Source organism: Tachysurus fulvidraco, chromosome 19, assembly GCF_022655615.1.
Source record: "Tachysurus fulvidraco isolate hzauxx_2018 chromosome 19, HZAU_PFXX_2.0, whole genome shotgun sequence".
Lineage (NCBI taxonomy): Eukaryota > Metazoa > Chordata > Actinopteri > Siluriformes > Bagridae > Tachysurus > Tachysurus fulvidraco.
The window spans coordinates 5,265,367-5,287,020 of NC_062536.1; the positions used below are offsets into that span (position 1 = coordinate 5,265,367).

General features: G+C 39.7%; 2 protein-coding genes across 3 annotated transcripts in view; one reads left to right on the forward strand and one right to left on the reverse strand.

Annotated features, from left to right (window-relative positions):
- Positions 1–2,448: 2,448 nt before the first annotated feature.
- faxca (failed axon connections homolog, metaxin like GST domain containing a) overlaps positions 2,449–21,654 on the reverse strand; it is a 39,411-nt gene continuing 20,205 nt past the window's right edge. For both annotated transcript variants that reach the window (XR_007138702.1, XR_007138701.1), the window contains exon 7: positions 2,449–2,486. The gene's annotated coding sequence lies outside the window, so the exon portion shown is untranslated. The remainder of the gene's footprint in view (positions 2,487–21,654) is intronic.
- Positions 19,186–21,654, forward strand: part of pou3f2a (POU class 3 homeobox 2a) — a 2,779-nt gene continuing 310 nt past the window's right edge. Inside the window, exon 1 of the mRNA XM_027151676.2 lies at positions 19,186–21,654. This exon is cut by the window's right edge and continues 310 nt beyond it. Coding sequence (XP_027007477.1) covers positions 19,331–20,422 — 1,092 coding nt within the window. The 5' untranslated portion in view covers positions 19,186–19,330 and the 3' untranslated portion in view covers positions 20,423–21,654.

A 21,654-nucleotide genomic window follows, 5' to 3' on the forward strand; every position in this document is an offset into this window, starting at 1 on the left:
CATCACCAAGGACGAACATTTAATTTGAAGATGTTGAAGACAAGGACTGAATACAAAAGAGAAGAATATATAAAGATAAGAGACTGAGTAGAAAGATCACTTTCAGATGGAGTGTCATAGCTTCAGACTGATGAATTCGAGTCTTTTGTTGATCTGCTGAGTGTTTTATAAGGAAACGTGCTCCTGGGGTACAGAACCCATGTGCATTTCTGTGTTCATCTAACCGTGATGAGTGTCTATGTGTGAGGATGGCTTTTCACACCTGAGTGATTGTAAACTCCTGGGTTTATGTTGTTTGAGGTTTCACACTGCTCATACTTTACCCGGGTTAACAATGATACACCCTGGCCGGAGTGCCAACCCATCACAGGGCACACACACACACACACACACACACACACACACACTCTCTCATTCACTCGCACACTCACACACTACGGACAATTTTCCAGAGATGCCAATTAACCTACCATGCATGTCTTTGGACCGGGGGAGGAAACCGGAGTACCCGGAGGAAACCCCCGAGGCACAGGGAGAACATGCAAACTCCACACACACAAGGTGGAGGCGGGAATCGAACCCCCAACCCTGGAGGTGTGAGGCGGACGTGCTAACCACTAAGCCACCGTGACCCCCTGACTTACACTTTAATCTCTTTTGGTGGACTTGGGATTCGAAGTCCTTTACACCTTAACCACAAGGCTACCACATCCCACATCAGTACTAGAGCAGGTATTGTTATCTTTCACGGCTTTTTTATCTCTTTTTTAAGTTTGTCATGTAGTGTCACGAATTTCCCCCTACTACGGCGTACACTTCTGCGATGTTCAGCCGGGTTTTTGGCGCTTGCCTCTTGAGCCGTCTGTGTTCGGCGTTGCTACGTCCTGGTTCTCACCTGATTATGAGGCACTGTTCAGTTTCTGATTGTGTGTCTGTTGCTAAGCATCTAGTGTAACATTCTAACACCACATCGTTTCACACTGTACACGTTTACCAACACAATGTGGTTCACAACCCTGGGAAAACGCAGCGATAAACCCCACTACTAAATTACACATGTGATACATGCTGGATTTAGAAAGTGTGATTAAGTGTTGTGTGAAAAGCCCCAGGGGTGTGAGAAAGCGAGTCGGTCTGTATGCTGATTGTATGAAGTTAATATTTACTTGTACAATGTAAGAAATGCTGCTTTGTTTACTGTTTCTGCTGTGAGCAGCCATGTTGGTCTGATGTCACTCACTGAACTCAGGAATTGAGGAGTAGAGTAGGAATTCTGAGTCGAAGAACGTTTTCTTAACAGGTTATAAACCCGTATCTGAATTCTACCCCAATCTGTCTGTCACCTGCACGTCCTGGCTGAACATTTGATTATTTTTTCTTGTAGAAAGATTGTTTTCAGAGTGAGGATTTTACCGAAACAGAACCCTCGGAATCAACTCTGGTTTATTCAGTTTTATTTATATAGTGCTCCTAACAATGGACATAAAAAAATGTATGTAGATTTATTTGCCTTTATCCCTATTTATCCCTAATGAGCAAGCCTGAGGAGACAAAACTCCCTTAGATGGTTGTGTAACCATCTCACGCTGTACTCTTTGATTAAAGTACCCACTTACCTGGTCTTTATCCAGTATATTTGTATATTCTGTGATGTTTACTACATAACGTACACCCCGAATCTTATACTTCTGTGCTAGCATAGCATTGTGTAGCATAACCCAAATCTCAAGCATTCAAACAATAAAACAAATACAAGCGTGGAACGTTTAGACACTTTGTGCACTCAACACTCGCAGTTTTGCTTAAAGAAGGGAACAGGGCACAGGGCTACCAGGTGACAACGGCACTCCGGTGGACGAAACATCTTACACGTGTCTTTTTCAATGAATTTTGACGTCATTTTACTTCCAGTCAGTAAAAAAAACTGTTCGTTTTTCAATTTGTGACTAAAAGGTCCTTCTAAAATGTATGTGTGGCGTATACAGTGACTTTGGGGACGCAGCTGTGACCTCAGTGAACTGACATGTTCCTGGCTTTAAGTTTTAATTGTAGGAATTTGAATTGTATAATTAATTTGAAAACAAGAATAGAGAAAAAAAAATCCAAAATGGCTCCTGTTATGTAAAGTCGCATTAGAATTAGGTGAAGGAAACTATTTTGTTTGAATATTATTTGAAAATACTCTCGCACCTTCGATAAGAACGGTATAACAAGACCTTTATTTATTTCTTTTATTTTTAACAACATGAAGGCTGAGATATGAATCTTGTGTAATAATCAGCTTCAGTGTAATGAAAAGTCCTGCATTATGTCTTTTTCACTGCAGAACCATTTACTGTGGAGGAATGAAATATTTTCCTTTAACTTATATTTTTTCTTCTTTTGTGATCATGGGTTTGATAAAAGTGTCTGTGAAATTCTCTTTCTCTCTCTCTCTCTCTCTCTCTCTCTCTCTCTCTCTCTCTCTCTCTCTCTCTCTCTCTCTCCTCCCTCCAGGGTAATAAGTGAGCACCCTCATTCCGTCGCATGCTGTGCCACATTGATCTGGCCTGCAGGTCAAGTTCAATAAGAACAGCGGTGTGTTTTTTTTTTCCCTCTCTTAAGGACCACAGCACAAAAATTCAAACCAACACACACACACACACACACACACACACACACACACACACACACACACACACACACACACACACACACACACACACACACACACACACACAAGCATAAATTTAAGCAAATCAAGCGTCATGTGCCTGCTTGTCCCTCTAAGGAGGTCACACTTGACAAGTGTTCCGCCCCCGAAAAACAGAAACCCGTCTCTTACTTCATAGGCATGCAAAACACAGACACATATCATAATTCACACACACACACACACACACACACACACACACACACACACACACACACACACACACACACACACACACACACAAACATATATACAGACCATTCAATAACTACAGAGTGCTCAGTTCCAGAAGTCCCCAACTGCAATGCATTGAAGATGCTACACTCACAAACACACAGAGATCGAAATCCCTTGTGAGGAGCCCAGAGAAGCCTCTTGCAGCCATATGTTCTCACTTTCTTTTCACTATTGTTAGGATTGTACAAGTGTTTTTTGTGTGTGTATGCTTGCATGTTTGTGAAAGAGTGTATGTTTGTTTGGATGTTTGTGTGCGTCTTTTTTTTCAGCGCATACAGTATGTGCGGGTATGTGTTTGTGTGTGTGTAATTGTGTGTGCGTCAAAGTTTGTGTGAGAGTGTGTGCAAGTGTGTGAGTGTGGATGCGTGTGCTTGCGTGTTTGTGGGAGAGTGTATGTTTGTGTGGATGTTCGTGTGTGTACATGTCTGCCTGAATGTGTGTGTGTGTGTGTGTGTGTGTGTGTGTGTGTGTGTGTGTGTGTGTGTGTGTGTGTGTGTGTGTGTGTGTGTGTGTGTGTGTTTGTGCATGTGTGTGGGTGTGTGTTTGTTTTCTTGTGTATGTGTGTATGTGTGTGCTTGCATGTTTGTGGGAGAATGTATGTTTGTGTGGATGTTTGCGTGTGCGTTTGTGCATGTGTGTATGTGTGCGTGCACATGTGCGTGTGTTTGTGTGTGTTTGTATGTGTGTGTGTTTGCTTGCGAGTTTGTGTCAGAGTATGTGTTTGTGTGGATGTCGCTTGCGTTTGTGCATGTGTGTGCATACACATGCGTGTGTATGTGTTTGTGTGTGTGTGTGTGTGTGTGTGTGTGTGTGTGTGTGTGTGTGTGTGTGTGTGTGTGTGTGTGTGTTAGCTGCTGCTTTACAGTAATTTATCCCAGAGAGAATGAGTGAATAAAGGAGAGAGAGAGAGAGAGAGAGAGAGAGAGAGAGAGAGTGATAGGTAACTGTGTTTTACCCAGAGCTTAGAGACTGATAACTGAAGCCATCTACATTTTCTTTTCTTTCACAATGAAGTTTGAAGAGCAATTATCAAAGTCATCATTTCTGCTACTCTGCCAAAAAATGTCACCTTAGCCGATGAAAAGTCTTGCTGTCATATTGTTCTAGCGTTTCTGATTATAAACCAGATGAATATTAATCCGGTTTCTAAATCTTTCTAATTCTTTCTTTTTCTCAATGTTAAACCTGGCAAGTTTGGACATAAAACAAAAAATATTCTTATATTTGCTTTTTTGTAATCTTATGATAGGACATTCTAAATCAGGTGGAGTTTGGAGACATTCTAAATCAGGTGGAGTTTGGAGACATTCTAAATCAGGTGGAGTTTGGAGACATTCTAAATCAGGTGGAGTTTGGAGACATTCTAAATCAGGTGGAGTTTGGAGACATTCTAAATCAGGTGGAGTTTGGAGACATTCTAAATCAGGTGGAGTTTGGAGACATTCTAAATCAGGTGGAGTTTATTCAAGATATTTTTATTTGTTATGACGAAATGATATTTAATGAGAATACATTAGATATTTTCTGCAGCTATATTTAATCCAAAAATTATAGCTGTTTTAACATTATGCTTTCTCTTTCTCTCGCTTTCTCTCTCTGGTGCTCTCTCTCTCTCTCTCTCTCTCTCTCTCTCTCTCTCTCTCATTCTCTCTCTCTCTCTGACGCTATCTCTCTCTCTCTCTCTCTGACGCTCTCACTCTATCTCTCTCTCTCTCTCTGACGCTATCTCTCTCTCAATCTCTCTCTCTCTCTCTCTGACGCTATCTCTCTCTCTCTGACACACTCTCTCTCTCTCTCTCTCTGATGCTCTCTCTCTCTCTCTCTTTCTCAGGAAACAGCAATCAGTCCATTTGCGCTGTGGCGTGACAAACACAACCCATCTGTTAATGCACAGTGATTAAGTTTTCATTACACCCCCTGCATGCACATTTCAACACATTAAACGTTGTATCAACTCCTATATATCACTCTGGAACAAAGGAAATTTGATCAGTCTACAATGAACCTTTCTGCATTCTTGTAAATGACCAAAGGGAATTTTCTCTTACAGAAGAAAATTTCAGACACACTTTTCCAGTTTAAATTTTTAGTCAGGCCTACACATAATACTTCCAATAATCTTGTGCTCTAGTACATCATATTATCATTTAGTGCTTGCTAATATTATAAACAGCACCTACGCTAATAACTCCTTTCCACTGCTTCTCTTTTTCTACCCATCCCGAGGCATCCAGAGATTGACCAGCTCCAGTCGTGTTCCGTATCATGAAGATTTGGGTCCTTGATTGAGACTAAACATCAACCCTGTGAAGATCTAGAGATGCACCAGCTCCAGCGTCATGAAGTATTCAAACATTCTAATAGGAGATGCCAACTCCATGTGGTCTTTGAGGAAAACAACCTCCTCATCAATACACACATGTCAGACTGTGTATTCATAATCACAGCCTCAAGTGTCACCCAAATGAGGATGAGGTTCACTTTTGAGTCTGGTTCCTCTCAAGGTTTCTTCCTTTTCCATCTATGGGAGTTTTTCCTCCCCACAGTCACCTCAGTCACGTCAGACTTGTTCATTGGGGATAAATACAAACACAATTAAATTTAAGTCTAATATTAATCCTGAACTTTTTATTAGATTAATCTTTGTATAATGAACTTTTTGTATTATTTTTCTTATGTTCTGTAAAGCTGCTTGTCAAAAGCCTTGTACAAATAAATTTTGAATTTGAATTGAATTGACTTTTCAGCAGCAGGGTTTCTACCCGAGACAACATGTAAGCTCTCTTCTCTGTTTGTTTCCTCTGACAGTGTTTCCCTATAGATCCTATTTAAAAAGCCTTAAAGAACGATTTAAAAATGAATGTAAAGCCGATTGTGACACAATCAAGTAATAATTTTCTTTAATATCGAGGAACATTTATTATTGGATACAATGAGCTCATCCTGAAGTCTTTAATTTTTTTTAAACAGGTTTTTATACATTTATAATTTATATTTTGTATGAATATATTTATGTTTATAGTCAGTTTACGCAAATTATCCCTTACATTAAGTTACATTTTAATTTCCTTATCATGTTATTAAGAACCTTATCTTTCCTGAAGACCTAGTCCTTCCCCTAGTCTAGTGATCAGGGAGTCAGATATTTTAAGGTCTGTCTCACTCTCTCAATCGAAGTCCTTCAAGTGCACTGGAATGACCACACCCTGAAAATATCCCAGAATGCATCACTACATTCCCTTATTGGAAATGACATCATATTGTCTAAAACCTCTCCGGTTGGATAAATGGCGGACAAGCTCTCATCTAACGTCATCTACTGTATAAATGTACAGTAGTTATACTGCACAGTAAGCAGAGGAAATCCCTGAAGCACAGGAAGAACATGCAAACTCCAGACACAGAGGAGAAAACTGGAATCCAACCCTCAACCCTGGATGTGCTGCAAATGTAATAAGAACAACAAGAACAAGAAGAAGAAGACGAAGAAGAAGAAGAAGAAGAAGACGACGACGAAGAAGAAGAAGAAGAAGAAGAAGAAGAAGAAGAAGAAGAAGAAGAAGAAGAAGAAAAGCAAACTGCAAACAGAGTCATAAATAAATATTCAGATTTTGAATAAATCTGACATTACATTAATAAGTACTCTGGTGTTCAGTTCATTTCAAAACACAGAAGCAAGATCCACGAATCCCAGTAACACAGAACACGAACTGAAGTACCTGATACAGATATTCCTGTAGCTCTACAGTCTCTTTCCATATCACTGTAGCGTGTACACTCTTATCTCTGTGCTCCAGAGCCTGTCATAGCAGGAGTTACAGAGGAGTTACAGAGCATGCTAGCCTGCTGCTACAGCTGAGGATTGTGGACCAGTTCTTCAAACATCATCCCACTTTCATCCAGCAAGAAGCTTAGAACCAGAAGGATCCTGACCTATTCTACGTAGGAACATGGCTCTGCTTTTATTACAGAAGGTTCCGCTAGCTCTGTGACGACTGTAAAGCTAAACCAGACTATTAATACATTATTATATTTCATCTGTGTTGTGTTTGAGTTGCTGCATTCTGATGTCATTCAAGTGACACGCTGACGTGAGGAAAAGCGGAAGAAGAGATATTAAATGGAGTAGAGGTGATAATAGAATTACCGAAGGAATTGGAAGGCATCAGTTTGAGTAATTACCTTATCATTAACAATAATCAGACTCATAATCTGTTCTTCTGGCTATACTGAACTAATCACTTATACTGTACTAATCACTTATACTGTACTAAAATCACTTATACTGTAGTAAAATCACTTATACTGTACTAATCACCGATTCTGTAGCTAATCACTCATATTGTAGCTAATCTCTTATTCTGTAGCTAATCTCTCAGTCTGTAGCTAATCACTGATACTGTAGCTAAACACTGATACTGTAGCTAATCACTGATACTGTAGCTAATCACTGATTCTGTAGCTAACCACAAATTCTGTAGCTAATCACTGATTCTGTAGCTAACCACAAATTCTGTAGCTAATCACTGATTCTTTAGCTAATCACTGATTCTGTAGCTAATAACTGATTCTGTAGCTAATCACTGATACTGTAGATAACCACAAATTCTGTAGCTAATCACTGATTCTGTAGCTAATCACTGATTCTGTAGCTAATCACTGATTCTGTAGCTAATCACTGATACTGTAGCTAACCACAAATTCTGTAGCTAATCACTGATTCTTTAGCTAATCACTGATTCTGTAGCTAATCACTGATTCTGTAGCTAATCACTGATACTGTAGCTAACCACAAATTCTGTAGCTAATCACTGATTCTGTAGCTAACCACAAATTCTGTAGCTAATCACTGATTCTTTAGCTAATCACTGATACTGTAGCTAACCACAAATTCTGTAGCTAATCACTGATTCTGTAGCTAATCACTGATTCTGTAGCTAATCACTGATACTGTAGTTAATCACTGATACTGTAGCTAATCACTGATTCTGTAGCTAACCACAAATTCTGTAGCTAATCACTGATTCTGTAGCTAATCACTGATACTGTAGCTAACCACAAATTCTGTAGCTAATCACTGATTCTGTAGTTAATCACTGATACTGTAGTTAATCACTGATACTGTAGCTAATCACTGATTCTGTAGCCAATCACTGATTCTGTAGCTAATCACTGATTCTGTAACTAACCACAAATTCTGTAGCTAATCACTGATACTTTAGCTAATCATCAAAAATCAGTAAATAGACATGATTGCACAGTTTTACTTAAATAAAAAAAATAATATCAAGTGATTTAATATGGCCGAATGTCCTGGTTATTTTTCTCCTCTAGTTGAAATAGATCTTTAAGAAGCCAGACTTCCTTTATAGCATTTCTGCTAGTGGCTAGGTATCTCACATTGATGTGTATTCCTGTTTAATGTGCTTCTGGCTTCCCTTCTTACTTCTAACAAGCTTTCAAAAGTTAAACATTCATGAAAAATGGCACTAAATCTACAGTAATAGCTGTTTTGAATTAGTGCAACGGATATGTTTCTATTAGCATAGTAATTTATCTAGCAGTAGATGTTCTTTTACACATTATCCTGAGTATTACCTATAGGCTAGATTAGATCTGTTTAACACAGCTGACCATCATTACCAAACACTGAAATGAACAGTTTTAACTTGTGAATAATAAGATCAAAAAGTCTCACTAGCCAGTTTAGCTCAATCAGATAAGAAACGGTTCATCTGCGCTGTTTCCTGCCTTACTAACTTTGTTTGAAAGTTTTAAGTGAAAGAATGAAATTGAGTTAAAGTAGAAGTACTTTGAATTAATTAAACTCAAACATATATTCACTGAATTATGTAGCTGCAAGTACATGAACAATTCTGGTCATATTTTTAAAATTTGAATTTTTTTCCCATCACAGATGTTTACACCTAGTCCAAAAAAAAACACAAAAATATCGGAATTTACACAAAGGAATATGTTCAAATGTTAACTCTCGAATCCTGTTACTGTGTTTTATGTGAAGGATCAGCGACTGTTTTGATGTTTTGTCAGAGTTCCGGACGAGCCCATTGTTTGTCCTGAGCAGGAACCTTCCCACAGATCTTCAGAAAAATCCTCCAGCCCCTGCACATTATTTGCTTTTCCAGCATGTCAGGTATATTTAAGAATGTGGTACTTTAGTGGTTAAGGTGTTGGAGTACTGAACAGAGTTTTGTGATTTTGAATCACAGGTCCACCAAGATGCCACTTCTGGGCCCCTGAGCAAGACCCTTAACCCTAATAAAATGAGATAAATAATGTAAGTCACTCTGAATAAGGGCGTCTGCCATCCATCTTTTCACACTGAGGACAACTAAGGTACAAAATATTCTAAAAGCTGCTCTGATTCACTGATGCTCAAGACGCAATAAAATACATTAAACACTTTCAAACAGGATTATTGTGTAAATTATTATTGAATGTAATATATAATATTTAGGAATACATGAATATTTCTTGGAAAGTTGTAATGTTCTGAAGAGCTGAACTAAAGAGTTTTTTACTTTCCAGTTCTGCTTATATCATGTGTGTGGTGTGTCTTTTGCATTTGAACGCAATCATAGTAAAGACGTGGTTTGACACATTGACTTATTCAAGAGGATAATTATTGAGTTTGTCTTAGTTTGATCAGTGTGGATCTCTTTTACAGCAACACTAGATCTTTATCATATTCCAGTATGTCACCTCAGAAATGAACAAAAATGACTGTTGAATTTTATGCAAATTAAGAAACATATGAGTTCAAATCACTCTCACTCACTTATTTTCTACCGCTTATCCGAACTTCTCGGGTCACATGGATCTCAGGCGCCATTGGGCATCAAGGCAGACTCTCATTCACTCCGGACAATTTTCTAGAGATGCCAATCAACCTACCATGCATGTCTTTGGCGGGGAATCGAACCCTGCCCCTGGAGGTGTGAGGCGAATGTGCTAACCACTAAGCCATCCTACCCTCCAGACCCAAACCAAATTCGGCATATTTAAAATCTTTTTTTTTCCTGTTTATTACTCAAAATCAGCATTCTAAACGCACAGCATTGATTGCTTTTTTATTAAAATGAATTCTATGTAAATAACACAAACTTTACTTGAAGGCTACAATACACAAAGAACAATCTGGAATGAGCCAGATGTGTATCCGCAATTACTGTGTAGCTTCTAGGAAGAAAGGTAGATTAAAGATTATTGGCTGATGTACTGCTAACATACATCTGTCAAGGACGCGGGGATAAAATAGACCCAAATGCAGGATAGCGTAAAAATAAACAGGTTTTAATAAATAAAAACATGAAACAAAGACAGAGACACGACATCAGACGACAACCAAAGACACCAGAGGATTCCGCTCTGCTCAAGGCCACGTGGCACAGTTAAATAGATAAGACAATGAACACATGAGGAACAGGTGTGCAGAGACGGGGAGGAGTAAGCAAGGGCGGGGCAGACACCTGACAGGGAACAAAAACAAGAACACATGGCCAAAGTCCGGACTAAGTCCTGACAACATCGGTACAAGCTAAATATTTTAGAAGTATCAAGATGGTGGCTGAACAAACATCAGCAGAACTTTCCAGAAATATTTTTCGGACCATTCATTTATTTCTGTATACACTGTTCAGACATAACATTAAAACCACAGACAGTTGAAATGATTAATGTTGATTATCTCATCACAGTGAGACCTGTAAATTAGGCAGCAAGTGAAGTCAGTTCTCAAAGTTGATGTGCTGGAAGCAGGAAAAATGTGTATAAAAGGGTGTGTAAAGATCTGAGACTTTAACAAGGACCAAATTTATATGGATAAATGACTAAGTCAGTGCATCTCCATGACAGCAGAACCCTGTCCATGACCAAATGTTCTTACAATCAGACCAGGACCATGGAGCAATAGAAGAAGATGGCCTGACCTGGGTGTGTGTATGTTACTTAAACATGGGAGGAGACAGCACCACGGAATCCTTGCATCCATGCATTCATGTGGATGCTAGTGTGACACGTACCATCTAATTAAAAAAATGTTCAGACCAAGTCACCTCTACATGACAACTGCTTTCCCTAATGACAGTGTCCTCATTCAGCACGATGATGATCAATGCCATGTTGTAAAAATCGCTGGAATGGATTGAGGAACATAACAGAGTTCTAGGTGTTCATTTGGCTTCCAAATTCCCGGACAAAAAAGCCTGATCCATGGATGCTTCTAGAATGTTTTTTTAGTATTTATTTATTTTTATTTTTTTACACAATATTAGGCAGCTGGTATTAAGGTTATGACTGATCGGTGTATGTTTGATTCATTTTGAATCATATTCTTTATGAAAAAAAATCTAATATAGTTTCAGAGTGCACGTTTTCCTAATTTTGGTTTAAATAAAAAATCTATATTATCCTATGAAAAATATTTATTTGCTGTACGCACAAGTGAAGCACTTGTAAAAAAAAAAAAAAAAAACTAAAAAAAAACGGTGTAATTGCAGTAACTCTGATAAGCTTGCATTCGGCTGTGTTCTCCTTTCAGCTTGCCTGGTGATGACAAACTGAATGGCTCTTTAAGTTTTGGTTGGTCTTTTCTCAGGCACACACACACACAAGCACACACACTAGCACTGAGGGCAGGTTGGGGGCCCACACTGTTGCCATGGAACCAAGGGGTCATGCAGGTCGCAGCTGCAAGGTGCAGCTTTGTAAGGAATTGTGAACCAGAGGGGGTCTTGCTAATCTCTCACACACAAAACACACATTCTCATTCTCTCACAAACAAACAAAGACATAGATAAGACCGGACTCACATAAACCGGACACAGAACATATCATATAGTGCTTCTGTATTCTTACATTATTTTTCAGGCATCTACATCTACTCCATCTCATCATTCTTTCATTCTTTTTCTTTCACTTTCACAGAAACACTTGCACACAGGCATACACATTCACTCCATGCCTGTGTCCTTTATGATTAGAGGACAGATGGTGTCCTGTCTTAAACCACTTCTTGTCTTTTTTTTTTCTCCTCCGGACAGGGGAGAGGGGCTCTTGGGAAAGTGACCTAAACGAGGTGAAAGCTTTAGTGAGGCTTGAGTGGATCTTAAGAGAGAGAAAGATGGGGGACTTGCTGGGTTTGTTGGTCCAACAAAGAGGGTGGAGGTGAAAGACTGAGACAAAGATGGTGCAAGGGGAAAGAGAAAAGAGAGAATGGAACACAGAGAGAAGGAGGAAAATAAGATAATTGGTATATTGGTTTATTGGTGTTATTAAGCTGGTTTTACTCCAAGTATTTATTTCAGACCAATTGGTGGTGATATTGAGGCAACAGAGGACAATAGAACAACCTGTTTACTTAAGAAAAAAATAATAATAAATATCTTGTTCTTTCTGGTTAAAGCAAAATATTCCCTGATTGTTTACAGCATTGGAACTCTACCCCCCCAGCACCACCACCACACCACCACCACCACCACCACACACACACAAAGAAAACACAAATACAAAACAAACACATGTGCACACACCTATACACAAACATATACACAATAACCTACATACAAACACACACATACACACACACACACCCTTTTACACACACACACATGAAGAAAACTCAAATACAATCCACACACATACGCACACACCTATACACAAACATATACACTATAACATGCGCACAGACACACAAACACACATACAACATTTATAAAGACACACACATTTATACACACACATAAAGAAAACAAAAAAATACAAACCACACACATACACACACACCTATACACAAACATATAGCCAATAACGTACACACAAAGACACACTGACACAAAATACATTCATGGCCCAAACCACGTAAAGTATAAATAATCGTCTTTCCAGATTTCCGTCCTCTTTCATTATGGATTAAAAACTCTTTTATATATGATTCTGTGTGCAGCTGCTTCTTGTACACCACAGCGACCTGAGCGAGCTTCACTGTGTTAACCAGCACTTGTGCTACAAACCAATTTACTCCAGCTTTTATCTCCTGTACCATGCCCATTAACAGTGAACCAGGCAGATATACTGCTGCTTTAAACTGAAGTTCAGCCATTTATATTGATTTGGACTGATATACTCCAGCTTTAACCTGTAGTGTAACCATCCACATTGATTTGTCCAGATTTACTCCAGGTCTAATCACGGGTGGGGCCCATCTATATTGATCAGCTAAGACTTTCATGGCACTAACCTTCTGCGCTGCTCTGAATATTCCAGGAGCCTATAAAAGAGCTAAAAGGCCTTCCATATCACCATGTAAGTAGAAGTGATACTAGCAAGGCTAAATAATGCTGACATATTTTAGTGTTTACCCTAAAAAATTCTCGGTAATGGTGACAACCTGACAAGCTTGAATTGAAGAAACAGGGGCTGTGCATTTCCTCGTCCCATGTTTAAATAGTAGGATCCTTCAACAGGAGCGACTAACACTGACGAATGGCTGAACTTTTGAACTTCATGCGTTCCGGAGAGAGGCGCTTACGTTCCCATCCCATGATAACAGAGGAAATATCTCAATCTCACACATTCATACATACAAGTGATTTTATTATGTCACTGTATTATGAAGTCTTAAGTAGGTGTTCCTAGTATACAACTGGTTGCCATGGTGACAACATTTATCAGAGGGTGGAACCGCTAGTATTCTGAATCGGTTTTGCTCTTGTGGCTGAAATGAATCGTTCTGGATGGAGATTTGGTATTGTTGTGTCTAAAACGAGATGGGATCACGTTCTCTCTACTATCTTCACTCCCATTGATAGTCAGTTTTCTCGTCGCTGTTTTGGACATGCCCACATCTCACGAACTCCATTTTCTTATTACTTTGACTTCCTGTATGTCTGAACGTACTGTAGCATAATCTGTTCATGTGAAACCATGAACTGCTGTTATTTTTACACGACACATCCTGTCTTTAACTCATTAGGCCAAATATAAGGATGCGGCACTAATTGTTATAATCAGCAGCTGAAAAGGCTGGGCTTGAGTAGTTTATGAGCAATATTCTCGCTTATAAAAGGTATTTGAGCATAAAGATTGGATTTATATGGACATTATATGAATAGTAAAGCATTAGTTCATTCAGTCCATCCAGTAATGGTGCTAATTGCCATGTTTATGACTGTGTTAATCTTTGACAGACTCCAAATACATTATAAAGTTCAAGCTGTTCTCTTTCAGGTATATAGGGTCTTCTATGGCTTCATTTTCCAGGCTGTAAATGCGCTCAGTCATTAAATTATAGTAGCAGTGTTCTAACACCTAGCTTGGGAAAAAACAACCAGCTCTAATTGAATCCATGACAAATTCCATGTCTCATAATAACTAGTTGTGTAAGCATCTCAGCCAAAGACTTGCTTCTGTTATATAACTAATATACTTATCATGCTGCTAATTATGACATCCTGTGCCGCTAATAAAGCACGGGGATCACCCTGCTGGTGTAGAGATGCTGCTACGCAGTATACACACTTAGACACACAAGTCTGAAGCCACATTAAAAATCTCTTGTTTTTTTATTGTATAAAATTAAAAAGTTAAGAGATTTCTGGATGGTGTGCAAGTGGCAGCCGGATGAAGCAGCTTCTGTCGTGTTGTACATGTTTTTGTGTGTTTAGTGCTTTGTTTTTGTTTTGTTTCTTATCCGACTTGTGTATTTAACACTGTTCCCACTTTTCTACTTTTTCCTCGATAGTCCTGTAGTATTTTTCATTCAGTTCATCTGTACAGAAATCTCAGTCGGGAAGTAGTTTGGAGAGTTGTGTTTATGTCTATTGACTCTTATTTGTGTTATTTTGTGAGTTTGTTGTTTATATCACTTTTAAGTCTTCTAAAAGTGATGCTCTGGTGTCCTCTGGTGAAGTTTAAGTCCTGTGTGTTATGATCGAGGGACACCAGGTTTCTCCTTGGACATTAATACAGTGCTCTAATCAAGTTATTAGAATTTTGAAAATATTAAAAAAACGTTCGATATTTTTAATATTTATTATTTAAGATTCTGCACACGTATTTCTAGCACACGTTAACTGCCTTGAAAAAAAGTGCAGATTTTCCTCATGTCGAATCTTTTCTGTTATTGCATGTGATCAGACTACTAAAAAAACTCTGGAATTTATGTCAAAATGTTTTCTTTTCACTCCAATTGTTGAAGTAATATCATTATTATGTAATGAAAATCTTTGGGCTCCACTGTATGTAAGGAATAATGCACAATAAAACATACTGGGTATTGTGATATGGCCCCAAGCGAAGCAAAGTGGATTATTGTCATCTAATAGCAAGCTATGAAGTTTGTTACTGCATTTATATATCACTATGAGACCTTTTTATGTTTATTATTATTATTATTATTATTATTATTATTAATAATAATAATAATAATAATAATAATAATAATAATAATAATAATAATAATAATAATTTTAAGCATCATTGGTGGGTTTTTTATTGTGGTGGGTTTTTATTTTTTAAGTACAAAGAACTCTGATTTTGCTCTAAAAGAGAGCCACTGAGCTGCAGAGAAAGATACTGATCAAATGCAGTTTTTCAGAAACAGCAGGTATAATGATCAGTAGTTAAAGTGTTTGAATCACTGAAGTCATCATCAGAGCAGTGAAAGCAGAGGCTCTCTAAAACATGCCAGTAAATAGACAGGCTCCTAGATGTGTGTGTGTGTGTGTGTGTGTGTGTGTGTGTGTGTGTGTGTGTGTGTGTGTGTGTGTGTGTGTGTGTGTGTGTGTGTGTGTGTGTGTGTGTGTGTGTGTGTGTGTGTGTGTGTGTTCCTGACTCAAGACCTCGGTAACCAGGATAGTACCTGCGTCTTATGTGACTCTGAGAATACAGCTCATACATTAGATGTCTAGATTAGAAGAAAAAATCTACACAGCTCATAATATAGAGTAGATGTGTGTGATGTGCATGTTGTGGTTGATTTCATATCAAACACTTTTCTCAACCCTAACCTTTTTTAACCTTTTCACTTATTATACAACATATGCTGTTACTATACTGGGGAAGATAATAAATCGATGTATTTAGATGTAGGTGAGGCGTAGTTGTTATTATAAGCTAATCAAGTTTGATTTGAAATGTGAAAAGACTGGACTGTATATTAAACCTTTTTGGGTTTTTTTGCAGATTCATATCTGTTGTTTTTTGTTGGTGGTGCTTAAGTAAGAGTGAATTTAAAAAATAAAAATATTTAAAAGAATGAACAGGCTTTGAGTACTGGATGGATGTGATGGGCTGGAAGGAAACATGGTACAAAACATTTGTAAAAGTAGTAGCCTCTGTGTGTGTGTGTGTGTGTGTGTGTGTGTGTGTGTGTGTGTGTGTGTGTGTGTGGGTGTGTGTGTGTGTGTGTGTGTGTGTGTGTGTGTGTGTGTGTGTGTGTGTCTGTGTGTGTGTGTGTGTGTGTGTGTGTGTGTGTGTGTCTGTGTGTGTGTGTGTGTGTGTGTGTGTGTGTATGTGTGTGTGTGTGTGTGTGTGTGTGTGTGTGTGTGTGTGTGTGTGTGTGTGTGTGTGTGTGTGTGTGTGTGTGTGTGTGTGTGTGTGAGTGTGTGTGTGTGTGACCCCAGTGTTGATGTACTCAGTGGGAACCGTTTGCACTGAAGTAAGCTAAAGGTCTTTTATAATGAGAATAATGCCCATTCCCCTACAGCTGGCCAACACTATCAAAGGGGAAAGGAGTCCCGGGATTACACATTTAACAAGGCTTTTGTGAGGCCTAATTGCATGTGAATGCGGGACAGTGGGCCCGGCTAACCCAACCCCACTCATATTTACAACATGGCTCACCTCAAACAATCTCTGTCCAGATTGGCAGGAGGCCCTGAGAGGAGCACAGAAAAACACAGCAAGGACAATTTATAAAATAATCTACAACTCAAAAATATATACTAAATAATGCACATTTTAGGACTGGCACATAACTAAAACTCATAGCAATATGTTGTCTTATTACACACCATGACTGATTTTTTATTTATTTATTTATTTATTTATTTATTTTTGATTATTTGATTTTTCCTTTGACACTATTTTGTTTTGTTTTGTTTTTTGACACCTTGACACTGAACACCTCAATTCGTGGCCTGCATATAAACATTTCCAAATGCATCATTGTGAGTTTCCAGTGATTTATCTTCAGCCAGCTGAACGCAGAAACTTCCACATCTGCATACACATAAGTCATTAACATCTCCATATGGGTGCATGTCCATGTTTCAAAACATTCTATTAGGCTTTTAGGGGCTTTGGGCAGCTAACAAACGACTTTTAGCCAATTAGACCATGAGATATTGAATCGTTGCGGCATGGGGTCGATATAATTACTGTTAATTTAACGCTCAGACACTCAACTACTAATTTGTAGGATAACTTAAAGGAGGGGGTGAAAAACAGAGCAGATCAGAGCAGGATACGGATTTATAAAGTAGCCTGGTTAGGACTGCGACTCCTAATAACGGGTTGCGCATCATTTATATGTTATTAAGTCGTGTAATTGAACCATCCACAGTTTGCATATTACTGTATTAAAGTAATGTGTTCTTTGTCTCGACTGACACGACTGTCTTCGAGTCGACGGCTTGTAATTATCACAATTACATCCCGATTACTGCAAATGTTCCTTCTGCTTGAGCGGTTCATGCGCATTGTCCATCATGCTCTTCATTTTTATATTATTATAGTTCATGTGACGTCTTTCATGCAGTATAAACGGTATCATATACAATATCAACTTAGCCTGGAAGAATATAGGCCATGAAGTCATGAGAATTTTTTTATTTATTTAAAAATAATAATTAAAAAAAAAGTTAAAAGCAGTTTTAAAGGCTCTGGTATTTAAATAGCAGGAGGAGGAGTAGAAATAGTGAGCTATAGTGATTATAACATTGTAAAAAAAAAAAATTATCACAAGGCGATGCGAGATTTATTATGGGAATGCATTCTTATTTTTATTTATTTCTTTTCTTTTCTTTTTTGTTTATTTTTTAAGATCTTCTAGCAAAATGTGTGCCAGTGTGACTTTTTAATTTTTTTTTATTTCAATTTGTTCTGAATTGATAATATGTAGAACTCTAAACACTGATTTCAATGTTATTGTCATTAACTCAAATGCTACAAGTAGATTAGAATACTGTTAAGTACAGGATAAAAAAAATATGTGTTGAAATTAAAAGAGAATTTTAGATGTAAGTATAGATCTTGAACAAGAATAATAATAATAATAATTAAAAAAAAACAGTGAGTCAATAACACGTTCCTGTGAGATTAAAACGCCGGGGATGCAGAGAAAGATTTACATTTTACAGGAATAAAGTGGCTCTGAAGCTTCCTGAGCATGCAAAGGTTGTGCGTCCTGAATGATGACAAAAGAGCGAAGCCTACACTTTTGGACAGGGGCACATTCACCTCTCCTCGGCCCCGCGGCTGGAGCTGCCCTCTGCTTTTTTTCAGCCTTTGTGTCGTTTAAAATGCGCTCAGAGAAGCGGCTCCAGCAGATGTGACGTGGGCGGCGATGTTTTCATTTACATCTCCCCATAGCAACACGCAGAGGCCCGAGAAATATGTCCCATAGTGCAGCCTGACCGGGACAAGGTACTATATGGAAAAAAGGGATGTGTTATATATAATAATAATAATAATAATAATAATAATAATAATAATAATAATAATAATAATAATAATAATAATAATAATAATATGCATTTGCACCCTTCAGTAACACATTAGCTGAAAATTTAACAGGGCAAAGCAACCAAAGAGTATGAAATGTTAAATGCAGACTCGAACATTGTTTGCCATAGTTTTCATTCAATAGTCAGTGTTTCCTGAGTAGTCAGTTGCAGCCATGCCTGAGTAATCATCTCAAGAAACCTAACAAACGCTGTAAAACTCTGAACCAAGTGTTCAAATCATCTAAACTGACAGTTCAATTGAGATTTCACTTTCAAACCTCACTAGTATTTGAAGTTGCATGTTGCTGATTTTATATGGTTCAAAGTCTCTTTTCCGTCACTTCAGGTCCTCTCTGTGTTGGCGCGCAGCCTCGCTCAAAACTTCAAGCACCGTTCACCAGGAGCGCAAGTGGTTCTAGCATCTCCCGTGACCAATGAACGCGTCGCTGTCAGGGGCAACCGCGTCTGTCAAGACTTTCTGTCCAATCACGAGCAGATCGAGGCAGAAACGCAAGGCGCGCGCCTTCACTGGCGCTGGGGAGCCGCCTGTGGCACAAAAAAGTAAGCGTGTAACGCGTCGACGCGAGCAAAGCCCCCCTCGTCTCTCCCTCTCTGTCTCTCTCACTCTCTCTCTTTCTGTGCCCTGCTGGAGGCTATGGCGACCGCGGCGTCCAACCACTACCGCCTCCTGACGTCGAGCGCGTCCGAAGCGGGAAGCATGCAGCAGACGCCAGCTTACAGGGACGCGCCGAGCCTGCTGCACAGCGACTACACGACGCTCCAGAGTGCCGCCAACCCACTCGGCCACGCGCACCAGTGGCTCGCGGCGCTCTCGCAAGGCGACGGCTCTCCGTGGTCTGAGCAGGACATCAAGCCTGCGCTGCACGGCGACGCCGACGAGCTCCAGCACTCACCGAGTCTGCAGCCACAGCAGCAGCAGCAACAGTCGCGAGCGGCTCATTTAGTACACGAGAGCGCGCATCACCAGGACCAACACTGGAGGGCGAGCACAACGGCGCACATGGCCAGCATGACGAGTTCAAACGGACCGAGCATGATCTACTCGCAGCCGGGATACGGAGGCGAGCAGGGCATGCACCACCATTCAAATGTCCTGAGCGAGGCGCATGAGGACGAACCGAGCCCGCGGATCAGCGAGCACGGCCACGCGCCGAACCTCCGCCCGGGCCAACACGAGCACTCGGACGACGATGTGCCCACATCCGACGATCTGGAGCACTTCGCTAAGCAGTTCAAGCAGCGGCGCATCAAGCTCGGTTTCACGCAGGCCGACGTGGGCTTGGCGCTCGGCACGCTGTACGGGAACGTGTTCTCGCAGACCACAATTTGTAGATTCGAGGCACTGCAGCTTAGCTTCAAAAACATGTGCAAGCTCAAGCCTTTGCTGAACAAGTGGCTCGAGGAGGCCGACTCAACTTCGGGCAGCCCCACGAGCCTGGACAAAATCGCCGCGCAGGGCAGGAAGAGGAAAAAGCGCACCTCCATTGAAGTGGGTGTCAAGGGCGCACTGGAAAGCCATTTCCTAAAGTGTCCTAAACCCGGTGCGGCAGAGATTAACGCGCTGGCGGACAGTCTGCAGCTGGACAAGGAGGTCGTGCGGGTTTGGTTCTGCAACAGGCGGCAAAAAGAAAAGCGGATGACGCCTCAGTGCGCCCCGTTAACCGACAACAAGGACGTGTACGGGGACACGCCGCCGCACCACGGCGATCGGACACCGGTTCCGTGATTTTGGGGGCGACGGGGGATTTTCCGTGATTTTTTTCTCCAACTGCACAAGCTCGGACGTGTCTTTGTCTCCGCTATAACGGCTCGTTCACGGTGGACCGAGCCGCACGAGAGCCTACGTGACACCGCATAGGTGTTGCATGTTGTTGCCCGAACAATGCGGACAAGGGCGGGCGATGGGACGCATGTGTCGCATAAGATGCTCGCGCTTCACGGAAACCCAAACAGGCGCGGGGCCATGACAAAAACCGCTTTATTCAAGCTTAGAAGCCGAAGGATCTGTGAAAGCACGTCAAATCGGGGTGAAGCAGAGAGCTGAGGAAAGGGCGTTAAAACACGCCATCTTCCCGTCAGGGCCACAAAACGTGTCAACACGCGCCGATGCGGTGTCTGCCGTTCACTTATTATTATTATTATTATTATTATTATTATTATTATTATTATTATTATTATTATTATTATTATTATTAAGCTATACTCCAACTTGAGCTTAGAGATGTGTTTATTCTACCTCTTTTGTGTAGTTAAGCTTGAAGCTGGTGTTTAAGTCTTGATCATAACAAAAGGCTGCTAAGTGCTGTTTCCCAACACTGCACACCGCAAACCAGTCCAGCTTTATGCAGGTCACGATTTCGCACTGCTGGTGTGCCGAACAGAAATCCTTCTCAATGTGAGCTATGATTATACACCAGCACTAAGACAAGTCTGCACAAATTAAGGCTCTGTGTATTAAATCAGAATTAAGGAGCAACATACCACAGACGTGCAGGATTATATCTAGTGTCATTGTAATGACATTTTACAATTGAGATTTCAGAAACTTAAACTGTGTAGTGCAAAATAAGTGCAAATTCAAAAGGAATCTGGTTCAACTGGGATCTAAATATGGTCTATAAAATGGGTCCTCTGCATAGAGCATCATGGTATTGTTTCACAACATATACCTGAAAAAAATACACATATAAATACATAAATAAATACATTTGCCTGAAGAAAGACAGACGAATATAATGCTTTAAAGGTAGGCCTAGGCCACCGAGAGTGTCTTTGTCGTTTAATTAATTAAACTAAAATATGTGATTATGATTTATTAAAGAGAGAAAAAAGATGTAGCTAATTTCTCAATTAAGAATCGTGACTACTACAACAACAACAACAACAACAACAACAACAACAATAATAATAATAATAATAATAATAATAATAATAATAATAATAATAATAATAATAATA